Source organism: Panthera onca, chromosome B4, assembly GCF_046562875.1.
Source record: "Panthera onca isolate mPanOnc1 chromosome B4, mPanOnc1 haplotype 2, whole genome shotgun sequence".
NCBI lineage: Eukaryota > Metazoa > Chordata > Mammalia > Carnivora > Felidae > Panthera > Panthera onca.
Window position 1 is genome coordinate 43,913,529 of NC_138345.1, and position 15,277 is coordinate 43,928,805.

The following is a 15,277-nucleotide window of genomic DNA, read 5'->3' on the forward strand; positions in this document are numbered from 1 at the left end:
AAAGCAAAAGTGAATTACTGGGACCTTATGAAGATAAAAAGCTTCTGCACAGCAAAGGAAACAACCAACAAAACTAAAAGGCAACCAACGGAATGGGAAAAGAGATTGGCAAATGACATATCAGACAAAGGGCTAGTATCCAAAATCTATAAAGAGCTCATCAAACTCCACACCCGAAAAACAAATAACCCAGTGAAGAAATGGGCAGAAAACATGAATAGACACTTCTCTAAAGAAGACATCCGGATGGCCAACAGGCACATGAAAAGATGTTCAACGTCGCTCCTTATCAGGGAAATACAAATCAAAACCACACTCAGATATCACCTCACGCCAGTCAGAGTGGCCAAAATGAACAAATCAGGAGACTATAGATGCTGGCGAGGATGTGGAGAAACGGGAACCCTCTTGCACTGTTGGTGGGAATGCAAATTGGTGCAGCCGCTCTGGAAAGCAGTGTGGAGGTTCCTCAGAAAATTAAAAATAGACCTACCCTATGACCCAGCAATAGCACTGCTAGGAATTTATCCAAGGGATACAGGAGTACTGATGCATAGGGGCACTTGTACCGCAATGTTTATAGCAGCACTCTCAACAATAGCCAAATTATGGAAAGAGCCTAAATGTCCATCAACTGATGAATGGATAAAGAAATTGTGGTTTATATACACAATGGAATACTACGTGGCAATGAGAAAAAATGAAATATGGCCTTTTGTAGCAACGTGGATGGAACTGGAGAGTGTGATGCTAAGTGAAATAAGCCATACAGAGAAAGACAGATACCATATGGTTTCGCTCTTATGTGGATCCTGAGAAACGTAACAGAAACCCATGGGGGAGGGGAAGGAAGAAAAAAAAAAAAGAGGTTAGAGTGGGAGAGAGCCAAAGCATAAGAGACTCTTAAAAACTGAGAACAAACTGAGGGTTGATGGGGGGTGGGAGGGAGGGCAGGGTGGGTGATGGGTATTGAGGAGGGCACCTTTTGGGATGAGCACTGGGTGTTGTATGGAAACCAATTTGACAGTAAATTTCATATATTAAAAAATAAATTAAAAAAATAAAAAAAATAAAAAAAAAAACTTCCAAATGTTAATCATCAAAAATAGTACGACACGTTTTGCCTTCTAGGATGTTAATACCGCAGCAATGGGATTGTTTTTTTCTATATTCATTACCAGATCCTTTTTGATTGATAGTATTTATAAAGGAGAAAGCTTTCTTGTAAGAGAAATTCCCATACAACTTCACATTATACAAAATCTTATTAGTCAGAAATGTGGCAGACGTACTCTCTGAGCTATTTATACGAAAAAATAAATACATAAAAAGATGGAGTTGCTGCTTTTTCATGATACTTTTTTTAAACAATTTTTTTTGTTACATTTTTATTTACTTTTGAGAGAGGAGACAGAGCACAAGTGGGGGAGGAGCAGAAAGAGAAGGAGACACAGAATTCAAAGCAGGCTCCAGGCTCTGAGCTGTCAGCACAGAGCCCAACGTGGGACTCGAACTCATGAGCTGTGAGATCATACCCTGAGCTGAAGTCGGATGCTTAACCGACTGAGCCACCCATGTACCCCAGAGACAGAGAAAAATTTTTTAAAGGATTTTTTTAAATGTTTATTTATTTTTGAGAGAGAGAGAGACATAACGTGAGTAGGAGAGGCGCCGATAGAAAGGGAGACACAGGATCCAAAGCAGGCTCCAAGCTCTGAGATGTCAGCACAGAGCCTGACATGGGGCTTGAACCCACCAACTGTGAGATCATGACCTGAGCTGCAGTTGGTCGCTCAACCGACTGATCCACCCAGGCGCCCCTCATGATGCTTTTGATCATAACCGTGACCACATCGATGAACAAGATGATGGAATAGCTCTGATTGTAGTGAAGACGTTCTTTCTCATTTCTTCATTCAGCTGTTCAGAAATACATTTTGCCTTCCACTTGTGTCTGGTAAACTGCTAGAAGTGGAAGAAAGCATCATGGGAACACACCACATGTACTCCAGGGGCACCTTTCAAGGACAGAAAAATGAGTGTGGCCGGCCCAGAAATAAAGAGCCTTTTGAAACACCACGGATATGTGGCTAACTCCAGGTTAATGCTGAGTCAATGGTAGAATGGACCTAGAAGTTCAGCTGTCCCTACTCCACATGTAGGGCTCTGTTAACTAGAATGTAAGGCTGGTCTGCCAAAACAGTTGAAAAGTACAGCATCACAGACTCTCCATACCGTTTCTCAGTTAAGACTGAAGCTGGCTAAGCTCTCTTGATTATTTTTAGCATTTATTCTGACCTCCAGTGTCTTTCTTTCCTGTTTTGTTTTTTGCCCTTCTGGCTGTTACATACTTCTCTCTGTTCTTTACATCAACAGCCTCGTCATTTTATTGACAACTTCTTCTCACAAATACTGTATGAAGGCAAACTACAAAGTTGGTCATAAATTATTGATAGGTGAATCCACACGCAATCGTGAGATGAGTTTTCTTGAATTTCTGTGCTTCTGATCTGAAACCTGTTAAAATACAAAGAGGTGATTAGAAAGAACATAAGAAACACTGTCTACTGTCTATACAATGCTGAAAGAAATTGGCAAGGATATTGTGAAAAGAGTTTCTGAAGTGTCCATGTTATTGAAAAAGGAAATTTGAATTTACATTGCATTAGTTTTCAAATGGTAACAGGATAGTCTTCATTATTAACGCATAAAAATGACTCAAAAAAATTTTAAGAGAAACACTGATAGTTACATAAAATGAAATAAAGCTCCTGACAAATAAGAAAAATCGCTCAGTATCCCATAGAAAGTGCTTTGTTGATCTTTCAACTTCTCACCTAGAAATATATTTATCAAATGAAACAACAGGCTAGTGAAATTATCTTTGGGTGTATTTAGTGAACAGACCAATCAGAGGAGCTATTATTGAGAAATACCTAGCACTAATGAAGAATCATAGATATCGAGCCCATTTAAAGGCAGGGAAAACAGCATTATGTATTTTAATTCATTCTGAAGACAGAGTTGTATTACAATACCATGATAGACAATTATGATAATTATCATGGTAAGTGGGTGTATGGCCCTGTTCTCTTTGCTGAAATAGAACAGTTCTCCTGAAAGGGCGGCGTTTATCAGTCAAGCTTGAAGGGCATCACTGAGCCTCACCATAACAGCTACAGACTGGAACTCTTCATCTTGTGTATCTATCTCTTCTTGGCCCTGAGGCTGGAGGATTGAGAGAATTCTTTTGTAGAAATGACTAGGCTAAAGCAGGAAACAGCCTTGATTTAGGCCTCGTGGAAGAAAGCCAGGAATTGTAAATAGTGACAGATTAGATGTGAGAAAGAACCAAACTGAAACCATAGAACTGAGAAATTTACGACACAAAATTAAAAATTTAATGGAGGTTTTTAACACCAGATTAGTCATAGATGGGAAAAAAAAACTAGTGAACTCAAAGATATATGAGAAGTAAATATCTAAAGAAAAAAAAAGGCTGAAAGATTCAGGAAGAAGCAGAGAAGACATACAGAATATTGAGAATGGGTTTATAATGTATATAACTGGAATCCCAGAGGAAGGGAAGAAGCAACATTTCAAGCAAGTATGACTGAGAATTTTCCAAAGCTGAGAAGACATCAGATTTTAAACATATGTTAACCTTCAAATAGATGACCTTTCAAAACACCAAACCAAAAAAAAAAAAAAAAAAAAAAAAGAAAAAGAAAAGAAAAAAGAAAAACATGGCAATATCTTTGAATGGCCAAGACAAACAAACAACAAATTTTCAATTTTATGCTCAAAGAAAATATTTTTTGGAAAAATTGAAATAGAAACAGGTTTAGACAAACACAGAGAATTAAACTCTGAAATTTCCACTCTAAAAGGAATCAGGGAGTATTCTTCAGGGTAAGAAAAATGGTTGGTAGGAGAGGCAGAAGAAAATAAAAAGCATTACAAACCATAAATATGTGGAAAAATCTAGAGGAGATGACTATATAAATCTACTGTTTGTTAAGGCTGTATTTTTTATTGAGTCCAAGAGGGTCATCAATTGTTGATAGGCCATTTATTGACCTAATACTGTGAAATAAATCCATCCAGGATGGGAATTTAATAGAAAACCCTGCAGAAACTGGAAAACAAAGGACTAATTCGGTGCAGAAGTCAATGAAAATTAAAATACCGCACAGAAAAGACTGTCAGAAGTGCATGTCTCAGTCTCGCCACCAGGTGGAAGATGGGAAGAAAAAATTATATTCCCCAAGAAGTTGCCCCAGAAGTAACTGCCACTTACATAGTTCTATCTGAATCCGTAATACCAGTGTAGTTTAAAACAAAACAAAACAAAACAAAACAAAACGAAAAACCAAGTAGAGTGTTTGAGTAATCTCACGTTTGTGGTGCCTCTCTCTGACTGGCAGAAACAAATGCTAATCCTTGACAGACTTCAACTTCAGCTGAGACCTACAGTGATTATAAAAGGACAGCAGTTGTAAGACAGGTGCCAATTGCAGAGATATTAAAATGTGGAAAATTTAATGTGAGAGCATTAAATAAACTCCACAAAAATAATAGCATGTAAATTGAGGAGAGAGTACACAGAGTAAAGTAATATTCTAATATTTTTTATATTCCCAGGAAGAACATTAAAAAACAATTAAGATTTGGGGCACCTGGGTGGCTCAAGTCAGTTGAGCTTCTGACTCTTGATTTTGCCTCAGGTCATGATCTCAGGGTCATGGGATAGAGCCCCGTGTCAGGGTCTGTGCTGATGGCATGGAACCTGCTTGGAATTCTCTCTTTCTCTCTGCCCCTCACCCCTGCTTACTCTCAATCTCTCTCTCTCTCTCTCTCTCTCTCTCTCTCTCTCTCTCTCTCTCTCTCACACACACACACACACACACACACAAACATTTAAAATAAACCAAACAATTAATATTAGACTTTGATGAGTGAAGGATATTTGTTGTAATCTTTAGACCAACTACTAAAAAATTAGTGAAAGAGTAAATTCTAAATTATTATAAGAAAAAATGGGGTAGGGTATGCCTGGCTGGCTTAGTGGTTGAGCCTCTGACTTTGACCCTGACTTTGGATCCATGGTCATGATCTCACCGTGCATGAGTTTGAACCCTACATCGGGCTTGCCTGTGTCAGTACAGAGCTGTTTTGGATCCTCTGGCCCACTCCTCTCACTGACCTCCCCTGCTCATGGTCTCTCTCTCGCTCGCTCTCTCAAAAACAAATAAACATTTTTAAAAAATCAAAGAAAAATGGAGTAATAAAAATATTAAACAATTCAAAAAGAGGAGAGAAAGAAAAGAAAAAATTCATAGGATGGACCATACACCTGTACAGTATAAAAATTCTAAATTTAAATGTGCCTAATAATACAGCTTCGGCACATCAACTAAAATGGTTACAGAATGGTAAGTAGAATCACAATGGGAGACTTTAATATACTTCTCTCTGTAGGGAAAGAAGATAAAAGATAAAAACCAGAGAATTGCAATCACACAGAGTATGTTCTCTGACCATAATGGAATTAAGCTGCAACCCAAAGCAAAGGGATAATTATAGAAACACACAGGTATTTATAAATTAAGAAATGCATTTCTAAGTCTACAGACCTATGGACCTATGGACTCTGCATGCAAATTAGAAAGTATTTGAACTAAATGACAATAAAATACATTAAATTATAGCCTTGAATGCACATATTTGAGAAAAAGAAAGAGGAATTTCATAAGTCAAGCATTCATATGAGAAATTAGAGACAGAAGAGCAAATTCAACACAAAGAAATTGAATGGAAAGAAATGGTAAAGATGAGAACTGAAATTAATAAAAGAAATTTTTTTAGGGGCGCCTGGGTGGCTCAGTCGGTTAAGCGGTCGACTTCGGCTCAGGTCATGATCTCGTGGTTTGTGGGTTTGAGCCCCGTGTCGGGCTCTGTGCTGACAGCTCAGAGCCTGGAGCCTGCTTCAGATTCTGTGTCTCCCTCTCTCTGACCCTCCCCCGTTCATGCTCTGTCTCTCTCTGTCTCAAAAATAAATAAACGTTAAAAAAAATTTTTTTAAAAATTTTTAAAAAGAAACTTTTTTAAAGGCACAGAGGAATCAATAAAACCAAAATTTCTTTCTTTGAAAAGAGAAATTGAATTGGAAAAGACACCTGAAAATAATGGGAGAACAGGCTCTCTCTCTCTCTCTCTCTCTCTCTCTCTCTCTTATACACACACTCTCTCTCTCTCTCTCTCTCTCTCTCTCACACACACACACACACACACTAATAATAGAAACTGAAAAGGAAAATATAATTCCATATTCTTCAGATATGACAAAGAAACTAACTGACAATTACAGTGAAGAAGACCTCAGCACTTTGTGATAGTTAATTTTTTTGCATTAACTTGACTGGCCACACCCAAATTAACATTATTTCTAATTATATCTGTGAAAGTGGTTCTGGGTGAAATTAGCGTTTGAATCCGTGGATACATGAAAGCAGACGCAGACCCCAATATGGGTGGGCATCATCCAATCCACTGAGGGCTGAAATAGAACAAAGAAGCCTACAGAAGAAGAGTTTGCCTTTTCTTGCCTCACCGTGTGAACTTAGACATCTCAGGGTAGCTCGTCTCTACCCGAGTACTAGGTTTTATACATCAGCTCCCCTTGTTAGCACCCTTCCATACCTGAACTGAATTTATGACCACAGGCTCTCCTGGATCTCCCGCTTGCATATGGCAGACTGTGGGACTTCTCGGTCTCCCTAATCACATGAGCCAATTCCTGATAGTAAATCTCCACGGATAAATTATTTCTCAGTGTCACGTGTATCAGTCAGGGTTCTTCAGAACCAATAGGTGATCTACATAGATCTTTTTCTAAAGAATTCTGGCTGATACACACACAACAAGGAAGAACTTATAACTAAGCAAATGTAAACTATGTGTCAAAGAACTCTGTAAAATGTAAAATGTGTTGCTTTTACAATTAAGGATAACAGCATGCGGCACACGTATTTACTAGGCACGGGACACTGTGCTAAGTGATGTTACTTTCATCTCCTTTCTTTACCTTAAAAGCCCACCAGGTAGGTACTATTTTCATTCTCATTTATAGATGAGGAGGAAGGGGCTCAGGTGGGTTAAGCAACTTACCTAATTTCACACAGTGAGCGGACCAAGCGTTGGCTCAAGCTGAGAGCCAACTCCAAAGCCCATGCTTGTAGCCAGAGTTTTATACTAACAGTGACAGCTCTCCCTAACTGGACAGCTGCCGACATGTGCAAATGCCCTCCTCATAAGAAAGCTGAGGCACGTTTGTGTTAGCAACACTAGATGACCAGTCAACTCTTTTTGACTGTAAAGTCCTCCTCTACCATCTTCTTTTCTTTTTTTTTTTCTTTTTCCTGATTCACTCGTTGTCTCTCGCTATCATTTTTCTTTCTGCCTCTCTTTCTTATCAATGGCCCACAAATCAGATTCTTAACTGGTTGGCATGCTCTTAGCTTTCTGAGAAAGGGCATGAAGCTTTGTCTTTCCAGTTACTTACAAGTCAGAAGAGAATCTCGAGCCGTCCTCCCAGAGCCATGGTCCTTCAGTATGATGGCGAGAAAGCCCTATCCAAAATGAATTATCGGGTTGAGAAGACGCTTGCTTCATTATGAATTCCTGTAGGAAAACATAAATACAAACGCATGTCCAAGAGTGGTAGAGGGAATGAATTGACATAGATGATAGACAAAATAGATGGGGAAAAAACTCTTACAGACGTTGAAATAGAGACAGCAGATTGAATCGCTTTGATAAAGAATGCATGCATAGGCTGGCATCAACCTAGAGAAAAGTGCCAACCATCGAATGCCATTGGGTGTTTCCAGAAGCATATTTCACTCCTTCAGAGTCGTTATTGTTTAATTTTCCAATGAAGAACAGATCCGTAACGTCAAAATCGTACAGCCTCCTTCCAACTTGCCCAACAAAATCCAAAGATGACAGAGCCCTTCCACAGTTTTCATGGATGACAAGCCACTATCTTCTCCTCAGATTGACTATATGAACTGATATGATTTTTGTCAAGAAATGCTCTGCAGAGTTAGATTAAAAAAAAAAAACCTATAAAAATAATTTAGTTCCACGGCGTGTTTTATGAATAAGTAATTTGAGGGTTTTTTTTAAATTTTTTTTAACGTTTATTTATTTTTGAGACAGAGAGAGACAGAGCATGAACGGGGGAGGGTCAGAGAGAGGGAGACACAGAATCCAAAACAGGCTCCAGGCTCTGAGCTGTCAGCACAGAGCCCGACGCGGGGCTCGAACTCATGGACCACGAGATCATGAGCTGAGCCGAAGTCGGACGTCCAACCGACTGAGCCACCCAGGCGCCCCAGTAATTTGAGTTTTAATGACGACATTTGAATTGTTGACAAATGAGAGAAACATCTATGAGCCCAACCAACTTCCAGTGTCCTTCTCCTTCCTTGCCATAATCTACTTCCATTAATTTTCATGTGAACCACAACCGTTAGGTGATGTGGGACAGAAACACAAAAATTGAGAGGAAGTGAAAGCAAAGGTAGAAGTTATAGATTGTTTAGATGTATGGAGTGTTTCCTGACTCTTAATTCCTACTCATAGTCCAACTGAGTCCTACCCTTCATTCATGATGCATTATAAGTCCCACTTTTTCTGTAAAACTTTATCTACACTGGCATGTCTCTGAATTCCTATGTCATCTATTGCCAATACGAGATATTTAGTTTTTAGCAGCTGTTGAGTTGTTACTTTCTTCTTACAAACTATGTAAGCATTGAACTTGCAAGGTTACTTTTTAAACCTCTTTTCCTTTCCCAGGATATTTCAAGGAGTAAATGATTTATAAATGTGTATTATTATTACTGCTATTTTCCTTGATAATAATGCTGACAAGGCAGGGAATTTTCTATTTTACTCCACCAACTTTAAGAATTGAAACCCAAACCCACAAAAATGAGGAGTGGTCTGATTATTACAGTCAGGCAAACTTGGAGTGTGTTTGAACAGATTTGTTTTAAAGTGAAACATATTTACTTTTAGAATTAATTAATTTTAAAAAGCACATAGGAGCGCTTGGGTGGCTAAGTCCGTTGTCTGTCTGACTCTTGATTTTGTCTCCGGTCATGATCCCAGGGTTGTGGGATCGAGCCCGTGTTGGGCTGAGCATGGAGTCTGTTTAAGATTTTCTCTCTCGGGGCACCTGGGTGGCTCAGTTGTTTGAGCGTCCGACTTCAGCTCGGGTCATGATCACACGGTTGGTGGGTTTGAACCCCGCAACGGGCTTTGTGCTGGCAGCTTAGATCCTTGAGTCTGCTTCGGATTCTGTGTCTCCCTCTCTCTCTTCCCCTCCCCTGCTCATGCTCTGACTCTCTCTCAAAAATAAATAAACATTAAAAAATTTTTTTTCTAAAGATTTTCTCTCTCCCTCTGCCCCTGTCCCATGCTTGTTCTTTCTCTCTCTATATATATGTATAAAATAATAAATAAACATATTATATATTTTACCCATTTAATACATGCTATTATTATAATTATGGAGGATATGAAAAGTGATTTTCTTTTAGGGAAAATTATCATTATCTGGAATCTACCTTTATTTTTCTGCTCACTAGAGACCACAGATCATTACAACTGAAGTCTACACTTACCAGTTCTTTTTCACTGTCTATCTTCAGGAGATTAGAGTGCAGTTGAGAGCATTGTTTTTTACTGCTATTCCAGGAAGCTAATGATGTCCTAAATAGGTAACAGTTGTTCTCATGTATGATCCAGTTAGGAGGACAAGAGTTGGAAAAAACTCCTGGAAATAAAAAGTAAATACAATGACGTTCAGATCATACCAATTTACTCTTTCAGTGCAAGCAACCATTCATCCCGTGGACACTTAATAATCAATGAATTGCCAGTGATATATTTCATTTTCAGTTCAAACTATAGGGTTATGAGTTTTGAAAGTTTGTTTATTTATTTTGAAAGACAGAGACAGAGAGGCAGAGAGAGAGAGAGAGAGCGAGAGAGAGGAATCCCAAGCAGGCTCCGCACTGTCAGCACAGGGCCTGATGAGAGGTTCTATCTTATAAACCGTGAGATCATGACCTGAGTTGAGATCAAGAGTTGGACGCTTCACTGAGCCACCCAATCACCTCAATAGGGATACAATTTTTATATAAGAGACCATAATAAAATCCTCCATTCATTTAAACTTTAAATATAAATTGAATAATTATAAACAGTGTTTTAAGCAGTCAGTCCTCCTTTCCCTTTTGATTTGTATTCTATTCTTTCAAATTCAGTCCAGACCTCCCTTTCTTCATGATAATTCTTAAAACAAATCAACTTAAATCAATCTTTGAGATATACAGTAATTTCATGTTAACTTCTTTTAGAGGTGTGAGATCCAATTAACAATACAGCTTTCCAAAGCAGAAAAGAATAAAAGCAATGATTCATATTACAGAATATCTCTGTTTTGTATCATTAGCTATGTGATACAAATAGTGAGAAGATATGGGTCCAGAAATGGAAAACTGAAGTCAAAATATTGTCACAGTCAATTATGACACAATTAGAAATAAGGGTAAAGTGCATATCAAACTGTAATAAAATTAATGAAATTGTATGATTAAAGAAAAACAAATATAACCAGAGTTTTTAAGAACATATCTATTAGGTCTATTTTTTTGGCATGTGCTCAATTTAGCCTCTTCATTCTTAGCACATTTTCCCTTCTTTCCTTTTTCTCTGCCTTTCTTCCTGACACCCTATTTCCTATTCTAATGACATTCCTTTAAAATGTCAATTCTGGGGGCACCTGGGTGGCTCAGTCGGTTAAGCGGCTGACTTCGGCTCAGGTCATGATCTCACGGTCCATGAGTTCGAGCCCCGTGTCGGGCTCTGTGCTGACAGCTCAGAGCCTGGAGCCTGTTTCGGATTCTGTGTCTCCCTCTCTCTCTGACCCTCCCCCGTTCATGCTCTGTCTCTCTCTGTCTCAAAAATAAATAAATGTTAAAAAAAATTAAAAAAAAAATTTTAAATGTCAATTCTGAAAGAGGAGAGAACACATTTCTTTCCTTTGCATCAAGTTATACCATCATCTATAGATCGAAATACATAGAAAGTGATCAATTAGTTACTGATTTAAAAAAAAAAAATCCAACTTAGCAATGTCTGGCCAAAAGCATGGGATATTTATATCACTTTATTATATGTATGATAGGGGCATACTATTGTGAGATAATACTGATATGTGCTTTCCCTGAATGCACAATCCCTGCATGTAAAAGTGCTCTCTTTACCCACCCTACTCCAGGTCTTAGCACCAATAATTGACCTTTCTGGATTAAGGATTCCACTCATCTTTTAACTCTGCCCTTGCCTGTGGTTGTGAGAGCCTTGGTAGGAGCCACACTGTCTTCTAAAGATGATTGTGTGAATTGACTGTAGTTCTCTTTATTTCTTGATGGAAAGTTGTCATTCTTCAATGGGTTGCTCTCTGAATTGGGTCTCCAAATAGCTTCATATACCAACAACAATTATAGTGACAGAAAAAAAAAAGTCATTCTACTATATTTGAAATTATAATTCCCAAACCCATATTTTTGTTGGAACACAAAGGGATATATTCTTGATTCATGATAAATAGAGAACACATTGCTGATTGAGAGGTCAAGATAGATAATAGATAATAGATAGATAATGATGATAGATGATAGATAAATAAATAGATGATAGATAGATAGATAATAGAATAGATGATAGATAGATTAAATAGATGGAAAGAAAAAAAAATAACTTCCATGAAGGTGTAGTAAAAACGAGAAAAAAATCAAACAAGTAAAGAAAGAGTATGAAAGAGAAAGCAAGAGGCAAATGAAATAGTCAATTGGAGCGTGACAGATTTGAAATAGTAATTAATCTATCCTTTTTCTGTTATTTAAAAATGAGAGCTCCTTGAAAAAACCCCAAGTCACAATAATATGTTATTGACAATAGAATTTGTGAGATATAAAATCTAAAAGAACTCATTCACCCATCACAGAATGTCTGTTTAGTAAGTGCCTCAGGTAATTCCTGATATTATTCAAGGGAACTTAGATTAAAGATCAGGTACAAAACAATTTCCTTAAATCATAAGATTCGTAAAAATAGTTATAGTCTCTTTTAAAAAATTTTTTAATGTTTATTTATTTTTGAGAGAGAGACAGCACGTGCTAATATACAGATTACGTTAGATTATGCATGTCAAGCTCTTAAAAGTGTGTCTGGCACAGTATACATGCTTATCAAATGTCTGTTGTTGTTGTCGTCGTTGTTGTTAATTTCTCCCCCCCCCCCCCCCCCCCCCCCCCCCCCCCGCCAAATACTTACCCGTGGTACCCAGGACCACAGCTGCCACCAGTATTACCAAGCATAGGATTCCCAAGGTCACGGCAATGGGACGCCAATAAGGAGACGTAGCACAAGTTCCTAGGAAGCCAGAGGGAACAGAAATTAAATGCAGAAGTAGGGTAAATCACACAGCACTTCAGTTTTACAGTTCATCAAAATCTGGCACATTCTGATGTGAACCATTATACGCAAATAATCTAGTCATCTGGGATTATCTGAATTTTCTCTCTCCTTTATCATACCTCTTCAGGTGCCAGAACTGTAATTTCAGCACATGCCCTGACATCTGTACACTCCTAATTTTAGTTTCACATTGACGTCTCTAGGTCCTGACACTATCAGGATTTCTGAAATCCCACTCATTTTCTTTTAATTTTTTTTAATGTTTATTTATTTTTGAGACAGAGAGAGAGAGAGAGAGAGACAGAGCATGAGCATGGGAGGGTCAGAGAGAGGAGGAGACACAGAATCCGAAGCAGGCTCCAGGCTCTGAGCTGTCAGCACAGAGCTGGACGTGGGGCTCGAACCCACCAATGGCGAGATCTTCACCTGAGCCAAAGTTGGACGCTTAACCGACTGAGCCCCCCAAGCGCCCCTGAAATCCCACTCATTTTTATAAAAGACAGCTTAATGTGGGGAAATAGCATGGGTCCCTTAGGGCAACCTTCTCTTTTCAGTTATTTGTTGCATAACCTTGGGTGAATTACTCCCTCTGCTTATTCATTTCTCTTTGTGAAAAATTGGGTAATAATACCTCAGAAGATCGTTGTGGGAACCAAATGGGCTAGCACATAAAAGTATCTCGTCCAGAGATTACTAGGTCATTATACATAACTCACTGTTTGTCAACAAATACGTAGAAACATGCACCTGACTCCCTACCTCTTACATCATCCAGTTTGCCAGTCCTCTTAAACCAGTTGAGCAAGAAAAGAATTGCGTAAGTGGTAAAGGAGAAATGAGCAATGTGAATGACCAGAAAGCAGAGGAGTGCAAATGCTCATGTCAAAACTTGTGAAAAAAATCTTCTCTTGATAACAGGAAACTTATTTTATGTTAATGCACTGCAACAAAGACTATAGCTCTGCCTTTGAGAATAAGCAGTCTAAGTGTTTCAGAGAATTGTATAATAGGAGAACCATAGAGGACACTAAATGGTTCATTCTGTGAAGAGAGAGATTTTTCAGTCTCTTTCACCATTTTCACTCTTTTTATATTACGTTTAACACTCATATCCTGTTCATAGGATCTTTTCATCTAACACACCTTTCCTCTAACACACATTTTCATCTAACACACAGTTTCTAACGCTGGTATACAAAGACCCCCAACTTTTGATTTAAAAAAAATCCAAATCAATTTCTTGTCACAAAAACCCACATCAGATTCATGATTCCAAACCCTATGACTTCCAACTTGCCTTTACCACTAAACCAAATATTTGGATTTTTTCTTGTCTATCTTCCATCGTTTTATTCTTCTCTTTCTTATCTTCAATATTCTGATGTTGTTGACATACACTTCTCGAAGTTTCCATGACCTCCATTCTACAATTTGCTCCTTTCTGCCAATCAAGCAACAAGCCACTCCCACTAAAAGTTCTTCATCTTTGCATTCATCACACTTATGTACAGTTCCTTAGTGCCGAAGTGTCTATTTCTACAGAACGGAGAAATTGTAGGTATTTTCTGTCATCATAATAATTATTTTAAATACTAATAATTAGTCACCTAATATTTGCCACGAGGAAAGGCTTAGTACACTTTCAAATATCCTCAGTGATGTCTGAGAACCTTTTAAAAGGTTTTCCTCCTACAAATCACAAATCTTTCAAATTTTCCCCGCGTAAGTGTTTTAGTTGATGACAAGAATGTTGAAGGCAGAAAGAAAAAATACCTTTCTCTAAGACCACATGTCTCCCAGTGACGCCTTGAGAGCTGAAGTCTAAACGAGTATAACCATCTTCATCCAAATTTTCTACCTCAGAACGGTATTCCATTGTTCTACTGAGTCCCTGAATTGACACAGCATTTGAGAGCTCCTTCCTCTGTTCTTAAGACAACTGCCCGAGGACAAAAGAGGATGTATGAGTCAAATCATGTGGGATAGTCACTTAATGAGTTTTAACAAGTTGAGCTTGAATAGTCCAATCCGATAGTCAAAGGCAGGAAACGAAAACAATGCCGTGTTGAGTTCCCATTTGTACCTCTAGTTTCTGTTTCTAAAATTGATGACTCTTAAGAAAATGACAACGCAACACAATAGATAAATCTTTGTTTCAGGCCAAATATAAGAAAAATGAAATACGACTTCATACATGCATTCATTTATTCATGTGTTTGCTCATTCACTAAACATTTATCAAATGTGCAACTTTTCAACTGGCAGGAGCCGGGGATACAAGGATAGAAGATTAATGTGAAGAAGCTCATTGCCTGGGGCACCTGAGTGGCTCAACTTGTTGAGCATCTGCTCTCAATTTCAGCTCAGGGCATGATCCCTGGGCTGTGGGATTGAGCCCCGCATGGGGCTCCGTGCTGAGAGAGTGGAGCCTCCTTGGGATTCTTTCTCCCTGGATTCCACATCTCTTTCTCTCCATCCACCCCTCCCCCACTCATGTGTGAGAACAATCTCTCTCTAAAATTAATTAATTAATTAAATTTTACTTAAAAAGCATAGTGCCCTTCATATGAGGAAGAAGAAGAAGAAGAAGAAGAAGAAGAAGAAGAAGAAGAAGAAGAAAAAGAACCAGCTCACTGCCTAATAGAGGAAACCTACAGATGGGTATATAAAGGATGCCATAGGATGGGACGTCTGGGTGGCTCAGTCGATTAAGCGTCTG

General features: G+C 38.4%; 1 protein-coding gene across 5 annotated transcripts; it reads right to left on the reverse strand.

Moving 5' to 3' along the window:
- Positions 1-1,608: 1,608 nt before the first annotated feature.
- On the reverse strand, positions 1,609-14,670 carry CLEC7A (C-type lectin domain containing 7A). Of its 5 annotated transcripts, XM_081796104.1 has the most exons (7): positions 14,332-14,593; positions 12,415-12,513; positions 11,423-11,560; positions 9,696-9,847; positions 7,565-7,683; positions 4,400-4,470; positions 2,335-2,517 (listed from the first exon to the last, which is right to left on the reverse strand). In XM_081796104.1, the coding sequence occupies exons 1-6, from the start codon at positions 14,432-14,434 to the stop codon at positions 4,437-4,439; spliced, it is 645 nt and encodes a 214-aa protein (XP_081652230.1). In that variant the 5' UTR covers positions 14,435-14,593; the 3' UTR covers positions 2,335-2,517; positions 4,400-4,436. The 5 variants fall into 5 exon arrangements, with proteins under 5 accessions (XP_078306227.2, XP_078306228.2, XP_078306226.2 ...); XM_078450101.2 differs by lacking the exon at positions 4,400-4,470 and having other exon boundaries at positions 1,609-2,517; positions 14,332-14,572; XM_078450102.2 differs by lacking the exons at positions 4,400-4,470; positions 7,565-7,683 and having other exon boundaries at positions 1,609-2,517; positions 14,332-14,609.
- Between the last annotated feature and the right edge of the window lie 607 nt (positions 14,671-15,277).